Raw genomic sequence first — 18,054 nt, forward strand, 5'->3', positions numbered from 1 at the left:
GTTGTATTAGAATATTTCACCTATTAACTCCTTGTTTTCCCCCAAAAGCTAGCAAGTGGCCAGCACTGCTAAGTGGCAATGCCCAAAATGCCTCTTATTGTTGGGGACCTCAAAAGTGCATGCTCATTAATAGTGAAAATTATTTTGAAAAAAAAAATATTCCTCAGAGAAAATATGCTTTTAGCAATGAAAGTCCAAGAAAAGTAGAAGTAAGACAGAAACATGAGCAAAAAGAGATTACTCCATAAAGTAGCCCATACAATTTTCCAAAGCAATAGTAAGCACTTTTTGTTGTCTTTATAATCACCAAAATGGTCCATGGCAGAAAATTAGAAAATTTATTTTCCCTATCCCTTTAAATCAAACTTGTGGTCCTAACTTAAATTTCAGTGTGCACTATTAATATATTATAATAGGGTTATGAATTAAGAATATGACAGGCATTTCATACAGACAGGATCATACTTAATGATTCTTAAAAATGACATTTCAATGAAAAGTTACTTCAAAAAGTTGATTACCTATTTTGATAAGGCTTCATATGAAAACAATAATGACTAACATGCCATGAACTATCAGAAAGCAGTTAATAATAATTGGAGTAATTATTTCTTTAAAAAATACCAAAATAAACTACCAATTCAGTGGTCTTGGGGTATATCCAAAAACTCATGAATGTCCCTTCATTCCATTATGAACTATATAGTTCATGCCAAATGATCCTAGCTGGTTTCTGTCAACTAACTGCCCTGGAGATTTTAACTATGATGTAATTTTTGACTCACATTGACCTCTCTTTCAATCTATAAAACTCTCTTTTTTTTTTTTTTTTTTAACACTGTTTCTAAAGAAGCTATCAGTTCTAAAAAGAAAAAGCAGCCAGGAATGGAGTGGGGTGGGGGTAGATTTTGTTTCCATATGATTAAAGGGACCACCAAAAAAAAAAAAAAATAGAATCCATTCTGACTTCATATGCAGACTTCCTTATGCTTAACTCAAATCTTCCCTTTTATACACCATCTTCCATCATTCCATCCTTTCTAGAAGTAAACTTTCTTCCATTTTCAGTAGGAATGTACTCTTTCCTTAGAAGTCTATTACAAGAAAGAAAGAAATACAGTTCTTAGACAAGAAGAAAGCAAGATTGTAACATGGTATTTCTGTCTAGATTTTGTCTATCTTGTCTTTCCTGTGCCAAAAACCCAGAGAGCAGAAGAGATTCCCTTCTAAACAATGAGTCTGTCTGCAAAAGTTGAAGTTCAACCTAAGTGAGATCCAGAACTGCATTAAATACATTCATGGGTTTCTATAGGCAATGCCATCTACTAAACAGGTCACCACATTAAAAAGCATATTTTTATCACACTTAATACCTGTGACCTCTACCAAGGTTATTGTCTCCAAAACCTAGAATTGGAGAACTTAACAAAACAATAGTCAAAACTTGTTCCACATTCTCCTGTAGAACTATTCTAAAAGGTAAAAACAAATCACATGAAAATGGCTTGATCTCTTTAGCTGACAAAATGGATTTTTTTTAATTCACCCATTATATTTCTGTAGATTTTCATGCTCATCTCTTACAATCTACTCCTATCTACAGCACAAGAACAAGGGTCTCAAGAATTACAGCACATTTGCTTTTATGTCACTGTTACAGTTCCTCCTCCTACAGAAATTTGCCATGCACAGGGAAAGGCACCACGGAATGGCATGTATTTTGGATAGCACGGTTGGCTAGAAAGCTGAGACAGTCCCTGTTTTTCTTCCGTCACAGGTCCGGCACATCTGATCACAATTACAGGATATTTATTTAGTCACATCTCAGCTACTCTTCATCAGGAACAATCATTCCAAAACCTTGCATCATTCTTCCTCATCCTTAAACCATTTTTAATTTCTCAACATTCCTCCTAAAACTTAGAAGCCAAACGGATATACTAGAATAATTCTGAAAGGAAGTAACAGTCATAGCAATGGTACACCCTCACTTGGTTAGGCTTGTAATCAAACTATCCATAACAATGTATATTAAAACTCATACAGTGGCTGTGTCTGGGTGGCTCAGTCAGTTAAGTGTCTGCCTTCAGCTCAGGTCAGGATCCCAGGGTCCTGGGATCGAGTCCCGCGTCCAGCTCGCTGCTCAGTGGGGAGTCTACTTCTCCCTCTGCCTGCCGCTCCCCCTGCTTGTGCTCTTTCACTCTCTCTCTGTCAAATAAATAAAATCTTAAAAATTAATAAATAAAACTCATACTGTGACTACAGAATATTCAATATTAAGATTTTTCTCTCATTACTCTCATTTCTCTCATTACCATTTTACTTCTCCTGAACTCAATCCTATTTGTTAACAACTCATTATTTTAATCTATGAAACTATCTTTAAGTTCTATCTTGGTCCTCAAAATATTAGCAATCTTAGCTAACTCAGCATGTCTTTTAACTATAACTTTCAACTTTGAATCCAGTTAAATTTCTCTTAGTCTTTCATTGGGAAAAAAAAAAAAATACTGTCTCCAATAAGATATTAATTCTAAGAAAACTCTAGGTGTATCAAAATGGCCAAAGTGGCTGAGAGAGAGTAGGTACTCAGTAAAATGGACTGAATGGATTGTCTGGTATAGACTAGTCACCTAAACTTCCTGATGCATACATTTCTAAGCATTAGACTCTTCCAACAAATTCTTCAGAGTTTAATTGGTCAACACACAGGGTTCCACACTAGTTCATCTCCTGGTAGAACAATGCATTACATCAAATGTAAGATGACAAATAGGTATAAGAGAGGAAATATAAATCAAAAATAATCTTTTTTTCCCTAAAAAAACTAACATTTAGTAGGTCCAAAATATCTCACTTTGGAATGTCTTTTTTGTTTTTTTTTCCCACCCTTCCCTCCCCCTCGCTTTGGAATTTCTTAAAAAAATAAAGTGGCATACAGAAATACTTGTCCAAGTGTACATAAAAATTTCTATAAGGATACTCACTGCAGTATGGCACGTGATAAAAACAAAAAGACTAGGACCGAAATGGTTAACAGCAGAGAAATGACAAAAAATTATCTATACATTATGTGACAGTCTTTAGCCACAGAAAATAAGTTAAACTTGTATAATGGAAATGAATTAATAATATGCACATGCAAAATGTGAATCTGTATATAACATAGATTATATAGAAATAAAGGAGAATTCCTAACTTTTTTCTATGGTAACATCAGTATTCAATGTACAGAAGCATGTGTTTCTTTTGAAATGTAATGAATTTACCAATTAAGTACCAAAAACTAAATGGATAGATCACAATGAAAATTTGCAATAAATAAAATTAAATGGGTTAATACACTTTGAATTTCTAATAACATATCCAAAGGACATGATTATAAAAACAAAGGAGGTATTCTACACAATGATGTTTTTCATAGCATTTTCTGGGTTAATAGAGACCATTTGAATGTCTGAAATTTGGGGAGTGTTTGCAACAGGTATGTTTGTATTTATTCAATGAAATATTAAAAATAAAAAATGTATGTTTGTACCGTATAACTATTTGTGATAATATAATAGAAATAAACCTAATATAATATTTAATGCTGCATGTTAAAAGGAGAATATAAAACTGTTTATTCTAATCATATTATAAAAAAAAAAGAAAAGAAAAATCTTTTACTTAAGAAATAACCAAAATGTTAATAGTGGTTAGGTGTGGGTTCTGAGATGATTTTTTTTTTTGCGTTTCCTCCCATTTTCTATAACAAATATGAGGAAGATTTAATAAACCTGAAAGTCACAAGAAAGATTATTTTGTAAGTAAAATGGAGTGGGGGAAAAGTCTTAGAAGTACAATTTGAGGAGAAATATTATCTTAAAATATGAAAATGTGAAAGGCAATTTTCCCTTTATTTCAACTTTTGTGCATTTTTCCATTTTTTCCCTTAACGGGATGCATTATTTTCATACTGAAAAATCCATGACAAACTTTATAAATTATCTTGTGAATATTTCCATGGCTTAAGGTGATAGCTTCCAGAAGAAGGACATTAAGCTACTGGGCTCTTTTTTTCCCAGCCTTTGATAAACAAGAAGATATTTACTTCAAGTTCAGGATCAATAAGACAGTATAAGATAGGACAGGACATGACAGTAAAGGGCAGAATAGGATGGGACAGGATAGGGTGGGACAGAAGAAGACCAAATAGGACAGGACAGGACAGGACGAAATAGGACAAGGCTAGACAGGATAAGATTGGACAGGATAGAACGGAATAGGACATAACAGGACGGGAACAGGAAAGAGGGGACATTATAATGAGTGACACTATAGCTGGCAAGGAAAAGGGGGATTCCAAGTAATGAACAGAACTACCAGGGTAATGGAAGGGCATAAGAGACAGCGATTCTTGCACACTACTGCAACTTAAGTGGGGCCCAAACGTTAAATATCATCCAAACCACAGGTCCCTTGTGACTGAGAGCATCACACATTTCTTACAGCTTGGTCAGCTTACGTGCTCTTAAAATATTTACCAAAGCATTTCAGAGAAAAAAATAAAGTATTTCTACATATATTAAAATATTAATAAAGAAAGCCCTCATATGCTACCATGAACACAATTTAAAAAAAGAAAGAAAGAAAGAAGGAACAAACCTTCCAAGCACACTCCATCCCGCAACCTTCGTAACTTGCTTGGTCTCTGGGTCCATACAGCTCTCTATTATATTACACTTTGCAGCTCAGACAGTTCGGGTGAATCATTGCTGTGACACATCTTTGTTGACTTTTCTGTAATCCATTCCACTCTATTCACCTATCCTTTTAATGTTTTCTCCTACATTTATTCCATTTCCTATATTTCTTTTTTTTTTTTTAAAGATTTTTAAATTTATTTGAGAGAGAGCACAGTGGGGAGGGGCAGAGGGAGAGAGAAACTTCAGCAGTTTCTACACTGAGCAAGGAACCTCACACAGGGCTCCCTCTCAGGACCCTGAGATCACAACCTGAGCAGAAACCAAGAGTTGGAGGCTTAACCGACTATACCGCCCAGTGCCCCCCGCCATTTCCTCTAAGTCTGATGTTATACGTGTTATTATTATTGTTTTTACTGTAACTGTTTATATGGCTGGGTTTTTTGTTTAAATGATTAATATCATGTGCAATACATAAGAAAAAAACCGTGGGAATACAGAAATTAAATAATACTTTAAATCCTTGCTGCATTCTTCCCTTTAGTTATCCAATAACCTTTAGACTTCTCACTGAAAACCAGTTACTACAACTGAATATCAATTTTTAAAGTTGTACTATGTGTGATATTACATCCAATGTCATCTCAATCTCACTAAAAACCTTTATAACAAATACATAGAATATCCTAACAAAAATGGGTGCTTTTGTTACAGTATGAACAGATTACTTGTCCTCCAGGGATTGGGCAAAGTTTCTAAAGCACAAAACCAGAAAACTAATGTATAATATCTGTACTCTAAGAATATGCTTTATGTTTATCACAATGTTTAGTCGTGATAAAGTCATAAGTCGTGATTAAGTCATAGGTAATCAGAGGAAATCGAAGGGTCCCTTTCTGGGAGAACGGGCAAGTACACTGTGGCAGATGGGAACCACAGAATACTCTGTAGCAATTAGAAACAAAACCCCAAAGAAACGCATAGTCACATGACAGACTTTAAAAACATAATACCAGATGGAAAAAAAAGCAGGAAACAGAATGAGTCTATGCATAATACCATTTCGTTGAATTCAAAGAAACATGCAAATAAAATAGCAACAGAAGGATACATGTCAGCATGTTAAAAATGTTCCTGCTGTCGGTAGGAAAAAGGAACTGGGGAATTAGAGAATGAGGAGTAATTACACAATGAATTAATAAATGAATGAATGATGAAGAAAGCAAAAGGCCCAGGAAGGCAGTCTGCTACAAACTAAGATACATGTTTAAATACTCGGTACCTGAAACCCAAAACATAGCTTTTTAAATCCTTTGTTTTTACAAAGAGTCACTGCTAATGTCCTTTAAAATTAGTTCTCTTTGCATGTACTTCAATCTTTGGTTGGTTTGACAGAAAGCTTTAAAAAGGCCAAAAAATTGAGATAAAATTTGAAAACCATTACCAGTTAAAAAGCAATTAATTGTGAGCTTCAATAGTTTTGAAATTATAATTAACAAAAACACACTGCCGCTTGCAAAATATCTCTTTAAATAATTTATAATATATACACTGTATGAAATTAGGAGTTAATGTCTCTTAGTTGCTGGGAATTTTGTCATTAGCGGCCATTTACAAGTAGATTTCAACATCAAAACATTCCTAACTTCAAAAGTGTCGCCTGAAAGAAATGACTCTAGCATAGTCTACTACAACTTGCCATTAGCAAGTAGGGAAGTCATACTTTTTGAAGGCCTCACACGCATTTCTTCCTCATCCTACTTAATCCTCTCTTCAAAACAAAACAAAAGCCTGTAAGAGATACTAGGTTAAACTATGCAAAACTGCCATCTTTTTTTTTAAGTCAGACTATTTCAGTACTGGAATTTTTAGGTAATTCAATTTCATAATATAATTCTCCATTTAAAATTGAAGAAACTTAAGGCTTTGGAGGTTTCAATAAATCACTTAAAGATACATTTCTTATAAGGTAAAGTCCCAATTTCCACTTTAGTCAACTTGTCCATAAAAATCCATGTTCTTACATTTATTGTTCATTACATTGTATTGTTATCATTAAGCTTTGGAATTTTCCCAGGTATTACTATATTTGAAATTTAAACTAATAGTCATTACATGCTTAGGAAAAGGTGGTAACAGACAGTTTTTATAAGCATTTTTACATGTGTCATAGAAGACTTGAACAAATTTTATAAATCTAAAATCTGTGGGTTGAACAAAATATATTTTCTTCTTTGAGAATAACATGTCCAAGCTTTAAAACCAGTACAAGTCAAGAACTAGTTTTCTTCAGGCAAACCAAAATTAAATAAACTCTATGGAGCCATTGTGATTGTAAACTCCTGTAAGATGTTCATTTGACTCATTTTCCCCTCTCTTATGTTTTACAAAACGTACGAGATCAAAATAAGTAGTTCAGTGATGGGTTCTACATAGTCCAAGCCAAGCTCCAACCCTACAGAGAACTTCCATGGGAGGTAACAAATGTAATACAGACAATGCCCAACAGCAAATGCCTTTTCTTGAGTGGAAGAACATGCAATGGAAGCTCTGCATTCTTGTGGCTTAATATGAGTCATTTTTTTTCCAACTGGAACCCATTAATGTAGACCACTGATGATATTTGCTTAGTTTTCCCTTTAGATATTCGGGGGGGGGGGGGGAGGGGGCGGTGCAAAAGGGAGGGGGTGGAGGTGGGAATAAAAACATATTCTTTACCTTTGTTTGCATGACTCAAAGCACTTTACAAATGTGCTTTTGGGTCCATGCTTTTCAAACAGAAAGAATTAACAAAGCTCAAAGGCCCAAAGTAACTTCTCAAAAGCAACTTGGCCCAGGGAGATCAGTGAGAGGTAAATGCACTCTTACCACCCTATTTTCAGCATCTTCACAAGAGGTGGTTCATTTCTTGTACCACAATTCTCTTGGGTCACCCTAACCAGCCTGGAAATCAACATTCTCATTCAAGGTAAGGTGACAGCAAGTTATGCAGGTAATTAGAAGGCCCATAAGAGAGAGAAATGAGGGGTAGGGGGAATTAGCACAGAGAATCAAAAGAAATTTGTTTGGATCACTACCCCTTTGTATCCTTCCAATGCACCTGAGCTTTCTAAGATCACAAGGAACAAAATTAGTGGCACTTTGAAATCAACTATTGGATAATCCTATCACCAGAAAAAGGAATCTAGTCAGAAAGGCATTCATCATAAATCATTTCTTAGATTTATCTTAGTATTGAAGTGCCCACTTTTCTTTTTAAATTTCAGGTATATAAAATGTTTTTACTTTGTGTACATCACTCATCTCTTCTTGCCTTAAACTACTGAAGACCTCTGATATCCTTGGGATGTGTCCGAGGACCTTTAACAATTTCCCAAATTCAGAAAACCATTAAATATGTGATTTAAACCAAGTTCCCCATAGAACTTGTATTCGATTCATTTATCAAATGAAGTCATTGTCAAATTCAAGTTCCCAATTTCTAAATACATAAACATTCTATCGATCATGCAAAGTCCAAGTCTTCTCCTTAATCTACTTTTTCTTTAGTCCCACTGCCAAAGCACTAAAGAAACCAATTTTCACATGTATTTTTACTACACTGTTTGCTTGCTATCACATCACAAAGTTGCATTAAAATATGGATACTAAGAAGTGAGACCCAGTCCCCACCTAAGTCATCCACTCTTCTACTAAGGTCTCAGTCTTAAGTTCTTAAGGCTTAAGTCTTAAGGCTAAGGTCATGCCTTAGCACAATTATTAATTACAAAATGTCACAAACCTTCAAGATCCCATTTCAAGAGTCAATACTGTAAATGTAATGCATATTGAATGTGAAAGGCCATGTGACACTTGTCCCTCATTCCTTTCTCCGTGACTTTGCTTTTGACCCTTGGAGGAGCTCTGCCATGGCGCCGTGGCTGGAGCCTTAAAAGCTGGGAGGAATGACAGGATGCAGCAACAGTAAAGGATAACTACTTTTCACATCCATGATGTTTTCAATTCTTCAAAGTACTTTCCTATCTTTTATATCATCTAATACTCAACATGACACTCTGAGATAAGTAGAACAGTTTCATCATGTTTCAGTTAGGTGAACTGTCATCTGTGGCTATGAAGGAGAGAAGAGGGAAGGAAAGAGGAAAATTGGCATCTGGGGGAACACCTATTATATAATGGGTTTTATCCTCGGTACTTTATCCCACAAGCAAGTTATTTATAATTTCTGTTAGTTTCTCCTTATGTAATAGAATCTACCTTGTGGACTAGTTGAGTGGCTCTGTTGTTAAGCATCTGTCTTCAGCTCAGTTCATGATCCCAGGGTCCTGGGATCGAGCCCCACATCGGGATCCCTGCTCTGTGAGAAGCCTCCTTCTCCCTTTCCCACTCTCCCTGCTGGTGTTTCCTGTTCTGGCTATTTCTCTGTCTGTCAAATAAATAAATAAAATCTTTTAAAAAAAATGTATAAAGAACGTAATTCAGGGCACCTGGGTGGCTCAGTCCGTTAAGTGTCTGCCTTAGGTTCAAGGTCATGATCCCAGGTCCTGGAATCCAGCGTGCAAGGGCTTCTTGCTCAGCGGGGAGCCTGCTTCTCCCTCTCCCTCTGCCCCTCCCCACCGCTTGTGTGCGCACTCTCGCGTGTTCTCTCTCTCTCTCTCTCTCATGCAGCCTCTCTCCCAAATAAACAAAATCTTAAAAAAAAAAAAAAAGAACGTAATACAATGTGTGTCCATGAGAACATTTCAATGAATGTTGGCTCTTATTTTTGTTTACAAGCATAAATAATTTATAATAATCCTATTCAGTGCTATTAATACTATGAATGCTGAATAACACTACCTAATTACAGTAATAACTATCATTTGCTGAGTACTTATGTACCAAGTGCTAAGCATTTCACCCACACTTTCTCATGTAATCTTAATAACTAAACTGAGGGAAAGATTTAAACTCAGCTTCACAAGTGAGTTAAACTTACGCTCAGAATAGAAATTTACCAAAATCATAAAGGGAGATAAACGCCTGAGCTAGGATTCAAACTCATATCCATTTAGCTCCACAGTTTAATGATCTTCATTTGATTGTTTTTGAATATTTTATTTTCTTCCCCAGAATGACCTAGACACTTTTAAAATCAATTTTATGATCACCACATTGCTTAGCGTGATGAATTAGAAAACTTGACTAAGATTAAAAGACTGAGTTGATAAAGGAGACATTTAACTTCACCAAGTTCATATGTCAAAGGAGCTAAATGAACTAGATCAAACCGTAAGATGCCTATAACATTCAGTCATTCTACAAGCTCTTCTGCCTTAGGCTGGGTGTTCCCCAGAGAAAGCATAAAGCATACGGCCTCCAGAATTGTGAGGAGACGCATTTCTGTTGGTTAGACCGCCCAGTCTGTGGTACTTTGTTATGGACGCCCAACCAAACTAGTGTGGGAGGCACCAGTTAGGCTGAGGTGTACAGGTCTGTGTCAGGTCTAAGAATAATCCATAAACAATATTCTTCCCCTCATTTCTGATCGAGTACTTATCGATACAAAAACACACAAACATACATATAGACAGTCTGATGCAGAGCCAGTGGGAGGACACATAAGAAAATTCCAGTTCTAACCGCATCTGTCTCAGAACCTCCCTGGGGGAGCAAAGTGATTGAGAACAAGGTCCTCAGTGTGAGACAAATGTGGGTTCCAATAGGGTTTCTCCTGGGGTTAGCTGTGTGACTTGGGGACAATTACCTAACCACTCAGAATCTCAGTTTCTCAATCCCCTAAAAAGTGATGCTTCCTATCTTCCAGGGTTTTTACTTACAAATATAATTTAAATATAAGGAGTAAGTGAAATTATATAAAGAAAGAGCAAAGAACTAATTATATCTGGCACATACTATGTGATTAGTGAATGGTAACAGTTGTTATCAGGTTGAACTATATGAAATGGCTGTTATTTGATTATTCTTTATCTAAATAGCAATTCATGTAGTTCAGACTAATATAATGTCATATAGAGGCAGAAGAGCACAATAGTTAACAATACAAGTTCTGGAACCAGGATGTGTGGGCTGGAGTCCTGCCTCTGTAATTCACTAGCAAGTCACAGAACTTCCCTAATGCAGTTGCTCAGCTGAAAAATTAAAAATATCTACTCTGGGGGCACCTGTGTGGCTCAGTCAGTTAAGCATCTGCCTTTGGCTCAGGTTATGATCTCAGGGTCCTGGGATAGAGCCCCAAGTCAAGTTGGGCTCCCTGCTCAGTAAGGAGTCTGATTCTCCCTCTGTTCCCTCCCCCCATTGCTCATGTTCTCTCTCTCAAATAAATAAATATCTTTAAAAAAATATCTACTCCACAGGATGAATGGAAAATTTTAAGCAAATTAGTCCACACAAACCTGTTTCCTAGACAGTCCTCAATGAATATAACCTACTATTGATGTTATTAACATTATTAATAACAAAATGAAGTAAGTAGATTTGAAATTCACTAAAATTAATTCTGCCTTCTAATTCTATGTTATTTTGGCTGGTATTGATAAAAGACAATTATGCAGTAGACATTCAGCTATATATAATAAAGAGGTTAAACACTGAGTGCTGTTAAGTCCAAAAAATATTATGGAATCAGAAATAATTTAAATAAAAATAAGTCTCATAAAAAATTCCTTGATAATTTGAAAGAAATCTAAAACAACTATAATGCTGAAAATTATATTATCTTAACTTCTTAAATTAAAATTATATTACCTTAACTTCTTAAATTGCTAAACATCTTTAAGTATCATTTCCCATAAGATGGAAAGCTAGTGGTCTATACGGTATGGGGTTTAATTTGTTTATGTGCATGTGCATAGAGTTGTTCATCATAACAGACTAACTGTTGGACTGAGGATCGATAGACCAGAAGAGTGACCAAGCCACTCATTCAGTGGGTGATGGTGAGCAAATGACTTCAACTTCATTTTTCTGTTTGGAAAAATAAGGAAGAAGTCTAAGTAAAGATACCAAAGCTTAATTCCAAGTCTAAAATTCTGAGTCTCCAATACTGTAAAAGGATTAAGACTATAACGATTGCATCAAAGTAACGTAAGTCCTTTCATCCAGCAATAAACAGGAAGTAAAGTATTTTCAGATAGCAGGATGCTAAGAATAAAAACAAACAACAACAAAAAATCACCCATTCAGTCAAAAAATATCCCCTGAATTGAAACACACTGCATGCCTAGGCAAATCTAGGTGCTTTTATATTTTATGCAATAAATGAAAAGTATTAATGATCAAGCCTTTTCTGAAACTCATAGATGGTATATATTCCTTCTCAGCAGAAGTAAAGCTGCTTGGATCAGCTATGAAACCAATACTGACTTAAAATCCTAGGTCCATTTGTACAGACACTCTAATCTCTGACCTTATCAAATTCACAGGACATCAGATTTCTGTCTCCAAAAACTGTTAATTATGATATAAGTTCTAGGACTTTTGAGAGGGTAAATTAGTTAATATTTCTTAATCACTTAAAGGATAATAATTAACCAAAGGAAGATCATCACTCTGAGACTAGAAGAAATCTCAATGTTCCCAGCTTTCTTCCAATTAACACAGATATCTCAATAAAAGTCTTTAAAAAAGAAAAAAAAAAGATCTTCATGATGGTGCAGTAGATCTAAAATAATAATTGTGGGGGGGTGGTCTCACTGGCTCAGTTGGTAGCACATGAGACTCTTGATCTCGGGGTTGTAAATTCAAGCCCCACATTCAGTGTAGAGATTACTTAAAAATAAAATCCTTAAAAAATAATAATAATAATTGTGAGACAAAGCAAAAAATTAAATGTCTCATCATGACACCATGAGAATAACTAGGTTGAAACTGAATGATCCATATACAAACATTAGTTTGGGAGGAAAAAGATAGCAAAACCTAAACACATTGAATCTGATACTATAAAACACATTCTCTTCTCAAAGTAAGATGTTCTTATCAATTAAATTATATCTGTTAATTATTAAAACATCAGAAATACAACTCAGAAATAGATGAACTTCAGTATGAGCGCTTCTATCCATAATATATTGAGTTAAACTGCCCAATATTTCAAAAAATAAAAAATTTAGGGAAGAAATCTAAATTTCTCAGGGTCAGTGACAACACATTGGGACTTTCTAGTAAAGTGCAAACAACTACATTTTCCATTCCTTGAAAACAAATAAATCAAGAATAGATTTTATCTTAAAAAATCAAAGTACTCCTTTATTTAAAATTTTGTAATGGGAAGGTGGAGGAGGTTATTGCTTGGTTAGTTTATGTGTACGTGTGTTTGTTTTGGCTTCCCTCAAAAGAACTTTTTTCCTTCTTCTTAGCTTAATTTTAAGATTCCAAAACTCACAGCATGTCATAATTAAACATCTCCTAGGAAGTGCACAGTCTGATTAGCACATTAACTCAGGCATAAACCAGCCGTGACCAGGCTGCCTCCAGGTCTGGGTCAGACCAGTCTGGGAGAGAACAGTCCTGATGAAAACTCCTACGAAGACACATTAACCTCAATGTTACTTTATCTTCCATCAGTTAAGATCTTTTCTCAGTCAGTTTTTACGTGGTTTTTTTAAAACCATTAATCCTGGACTAGAAACAATCCACGAGCATCCGGTAAATATAAATAAATATAGATGTAAAAAATGAATCCACTAGTTCTGAGCATTAAATAATTTTACCTTCACTCTCAAAGGTCCCCACCACCAAAAAGCTCAGGTGATTAGGGAGAAGTCAGAGATATTCTTAAGGTTAAACACAAATAACAAGAGCCCATGACTTCCCATGCGATATCAACTCCTGTTTTGGAGAGGGAGAGCAAGAACACTACTGATATCCCTATGTTTTTTTATTGGGCTGGTTGGTGGCCAGCTGTTTGCTGTAAAACAAAATGGTAAGTGTGTATGACCATGGGAGTAGGAATATCTTCTCTCAAAGTCTATGCTTACACTGTCCAAAATGGTGACCACTAGTCACACACAGCTCTTAGGCATTTGAAATGTGCCTAGGCCCACCCAGAAACTGGATTTTTAGGTTTATTATTTTTTTAATTTAAAACTTAAAGCGAATAGTTCTTTGTGTTATTAAAAATTTTTTTAAATACGTTTGGAACAGCTTAGGTATGTGCATTCACTTTTTTATTTGTAAAATTTTATGAAATCTAGACACAAGTCAAGTACTTCTGATGAAAATCTGGTGACTGAATTATGATGTGCACAAGCATAAAATACATTTAGGCAAAAGCCTAAAATACCTCATTGATATTTTTAAAAATATTGACTATATGTTGAATACTTCAATCCAATACAATAGTTTAGATAGACTATTTTAAATGAAATATATTATTACACTTAATGTCATTGGAGTTTTAATTTTTTTAATGTGCTACAGAAAAAATTTGATTTGCATGACTCATATTACATTTCTGTTGGGCAGCACTGATGATGAGTAATAGTAACCAGTAGCCTAACTCTCAGAGATGGGCCAGTGAAGCGTTTTGAAAATCTGTGTAGCATGAGGAAAGGCAAAAAGGTCAGACAGGACTGCAAATCACATCCCAGCTCTGATGCTGAACAAGTCATCAGCTTCCTCAGCCTACCTTTTCCCAAGTGTAAAATGGGAAGAATGGTTCCCTGGCTTAAACCAAGTATTTGTAGATTTGTTGACTATATAGTTGGTTTCCAGTAGAAAGCAGAGATTTCCAACTACTAAGAATAACTGCTTGTCAATATCTATTCCTTCTTGCAAATGGACTATATTTAAGACCCTTCCCTCCCCTCAGACTTCTATGACTGTTACTGCAACCTTACTTTTAAAGATGAATACTGGCAACCTTTATACTCAATATTAAAATAACCAGCAACTGGAGGAACTCCTTCCATTTGTGTTTTAAAGTGGTAGTAATTTCCTCTCCAGGAATACCACCATTATTTTTATGAATCTAAAATTCACCTTCAGGAGGCTTATGGGAGAACCTGGGTGGCAGAGTCAGTTAAGCATCCAACTCTTGGTTTTGGCTTAGGTTGTGATCTCAAGGTCCTAAGATCGAGCCCTGCCTGGGGCTCTGGGCTGAATGGAGAATCTGCTTGAAATTCTCTCTCTCTCTCCTTCTATCCCTTCCACTCGTGCTCTCTCTCTTTCTCCCTCTCTCTAAAATAAATAAATAAATATTTTAAAAAGAGAGAGACATTTGTAATACCAGAACACATTATGTTCCTTTCAGTCTTTCTAAAATTCATCACAATGGGACCTTGTCCTCGTGAGGGTAGGCTCTAAAATGCACTATCTAAGGCAGTAAGTTAATAATAATGAAGTATCAGTATTAAACATGTAAAAGATGGGAGTCAGAAGTATTTATTTTAAGATTAATTATATCCCATTGTTATACTCTATTTTCTTTGCCACTTGAAAAATGCCTGCAAATTCTTACACTATAAGGTAATACCATAATCATCAAAAGATTAGGAATGATAAGCCTAGGACAAATAAAATTAAGTCCTCCTTCATAAAGCAAATAGTAAAACCATAGATAGAGTTCTTTTTTCACTAAAAAGTAGAGTAATATAGACTGAAAACATTCCAAAATGATTTAGATAAATTAATGGCTGAGAAAAACACCATATAGGTAACTACTGAAAACTGAGACGTTTGGAAGTCCTCTTTCATTTTTTGGGAGGATAACAAGGAGAAAAACCATTCCCCCCCACGGTGACTTTTCATACAGTGTTGACTTCTGACAGGATGGCCTAAGGGTCAACTCACTATGATCATTCTTAGGTTTCTATAAAAACTAATTTACAATGACCCCTCTCTTCTTCTATCTGTTTGTTGCACTTTGTACTCATAGTTTTCAATTGAGGCCTTTTATCATTTTTTCCTTGGCCTCACCGTTGAATCTCCCTAGCCTGTCTTATTATTCAAACAAAAGCACTAGAATGTGATGGTGAGAAAAAAAAAAAAACATAATTTTTTTTAATTAGTTGGGTAATACATGTGTGTACGTGTATACCCTTCATCATATCTGACTTGTCACCAAAATAAATTTGAAGTTGTCACACAGAATCCAAGCTCATAAAAATTAACTTGCTTGTTTCCAACATAATTAATTTTAAGTAAGTTATTATTTTAGCTTATACCATATCATAGAGATGAAATCCAAAGTTCATTTCTGGCTTCAAGATGCCTCTTCTTAGATTGTATATTAATACAAATATCTCCTTTAAAAAATTTGTCATTTTTGACAGGAAAATTTGCCATCATAACCCTTTTGAGTTTTCTCCAAGTTTTCATATAGTTACATAATGGGTCAGGTATCGCCTACTGAAAAATCCTGTGTTCACTAACTCATACCTAAGGGGACTTACAAGGGGGAAAAAAAATTTAAAAAGGGTCAGAGATCTTCATATATTTATTGGAGAAAATTTTTCTTACCTTGCTTATTCAATTAAAAGTATTTACTTGTTTGATTTTCCACTAGATTGTAAGAAACTTGTGGGCAGGAGCAAGGGCTCACTTTCTGTGTGCCCATTTGAAAAGCATGGGTTTCATGACAGTTTGATAGATGGTTAAATGGAAAGGTGGTTAAATGAGAAAGAGAAAGAAATGTTCAGATTTAAGAGTTACCAGGAAAATGAGGAGCACCTGGGTGGCTCAGTTGGTTGAGCACCCAACTCTTGATTTCAGCTCAGGTCATGATCTCAGCATTGTGGGATCAAGCCGAATAGTGGGCTTACACTCAGCACAGAGTTGGCTTGAGATTCTCTTCCTTCCTCCTCTGCCTCTGTCCCTCCCCAGTGTGTGCTCTCTCCCTCTCTCACTCTCAAATAAATAATTTTTTAACAGTTACCAATAAAGTAAGTTTCATCTTTGAGAACATTTTTTTAACCCATTAGTTAAAACTACAGGTGTTGGATGGCGATAATGTGTCAATGTAGGTTCATCAGCTGTAACTTATGTATCATACTGGTAGGGGATGTTGATAATGGGAGAGGCTATGCATGTGTGCGGGTATGGGAACATAGGAGAAATCTCTGTACCTTACTGTCAATCTTACTGTGAACTTTAAATAGCTCTAAAAAAATAAGTTCTTTTAAAAAATCGGTGTTAAACTTTGAAAAATATCAATTGTGTGACCGAGAGATAATGAAAAATAGTACTTTACTGTATAAAATAAAACAACAGTTAATTAATTAAATCTCAATTGATTGCAGTCTTAGCATGTGCCAAGCACTACTCTCAGAGCTGAAGTTTGAAGATAAATAAGATCTGTAAATGTAAAGTAGGAAATGGAAAGCTGGTTCCATTAAATTCACGTGAACTAATCCTAATTTTAAATAATCACTAAACCACAGAAAAGAAAACAATGCATCTCCTACTTAGAATGTGTTTTCTTCCCCAATGAAAGGGAATGACAAAATTTTTTTCAGATGCTCTAAAATTTTTCAATACACTTTATACTTTTTGCTTGTTGCTCAGAAAATGCTAACTCTTAATATAAAGTAAGAGGTCCTCAATGCCTCTGTCTTCTGTTAAGGAATCAAGTAGGAAGGGAATGGAAAGAATGAGATCAGAAATGCCATGGACTAGAGAAAAGGAAAAATATCAACATGAGATAAATCAGAGCAAAGTTCTGCACAGTATCATTCTCATATTAGACCAGAACACTGGAACCATAATCAACCAGCAACCTAGGGTAAGAAGCTAAGAATGGCGAGAAATGAATAGCTGCCTCAGACACATACTTTGTGAGAACTGGCAGTAAGAGGAAACAGTGCAGAAATCCTCTGGATAAGCTTATGCGCAGGCTGAAGTCTTGATTAGTGAAAACTAAAAGCCTATCATTGGTGGGTCCTGCTGGAGAAGCAGATCCTTCAAGGCATTTGGCAGCTGACAAGAGGCTGCAACTTCTCTCAGGCACTACTAGCCTGTTCTGGCAGGTTCATTCCTTTCATTTTAGCACATAGAATCTTTGGTTCTTAAAAGAGTCAGTCATTTTAACCTACATGAGTGTAAATGATGCATCAAGAAAACGGGACCACTTCAGAGAAGGTCAAGCCTTTCTGAAGAGAACAATCAGGGTTTCTTTAATAAATGGAAGAACTGACCAAGCCTGGTAGCAGTGTCCGCCTACCTTAAACCCATTCTACCAGGTTACCCAAGTCCCACTTACCCCTAACATCTGGTGGAGGTAGTAATACTCTGGCCCTTGGTTATACAGCAGGAAGGTTTTCCAGAAAAGCAAGACATTCAGGGAGAGCCAGATAAACTAAATCACACAGAAAGAGAAAACAAAAATTAAAAATAAACATTACTTGATGAATGGAAACCTTAAGTACAT

At 35.5% G+C, this 18,054-nt stretch overlaps 1 protein-coding gene across 1 annotated transcript in view; it reads right to left on the bottom strand.

Moving 5' to 3' along the window:
- Positions 1 to 18,054, bottom strand: part of NOX4 (NADPH oxidase 4) — a 161,155-nt gene that overhangs the window by 141,061 nt on the left and 2,040 nt on the right. The window contains exon 3 of the mRNA XM_080816132.1: positions 17,887 to 17,982. Within this exon, the coding sequence (XP_080672258.1) occupies positions 17,887 to 17,982 (96 nt within the window). The remainder of the gene's footprint in view (positions 1 to 17,886; positions 17,983 to 18,054) is intronic.

The sequence above is a fragment of the Martes martes genome (assembly GCF_963455335.1).
Source record: "Martes martes genome assembly, chromosome: 10".
Lineage (NCBI taxonomy): Eukaryota > Metazoa > Chordata > Mammalia > Carnivora > Mustelidae > Martes > Martes martes.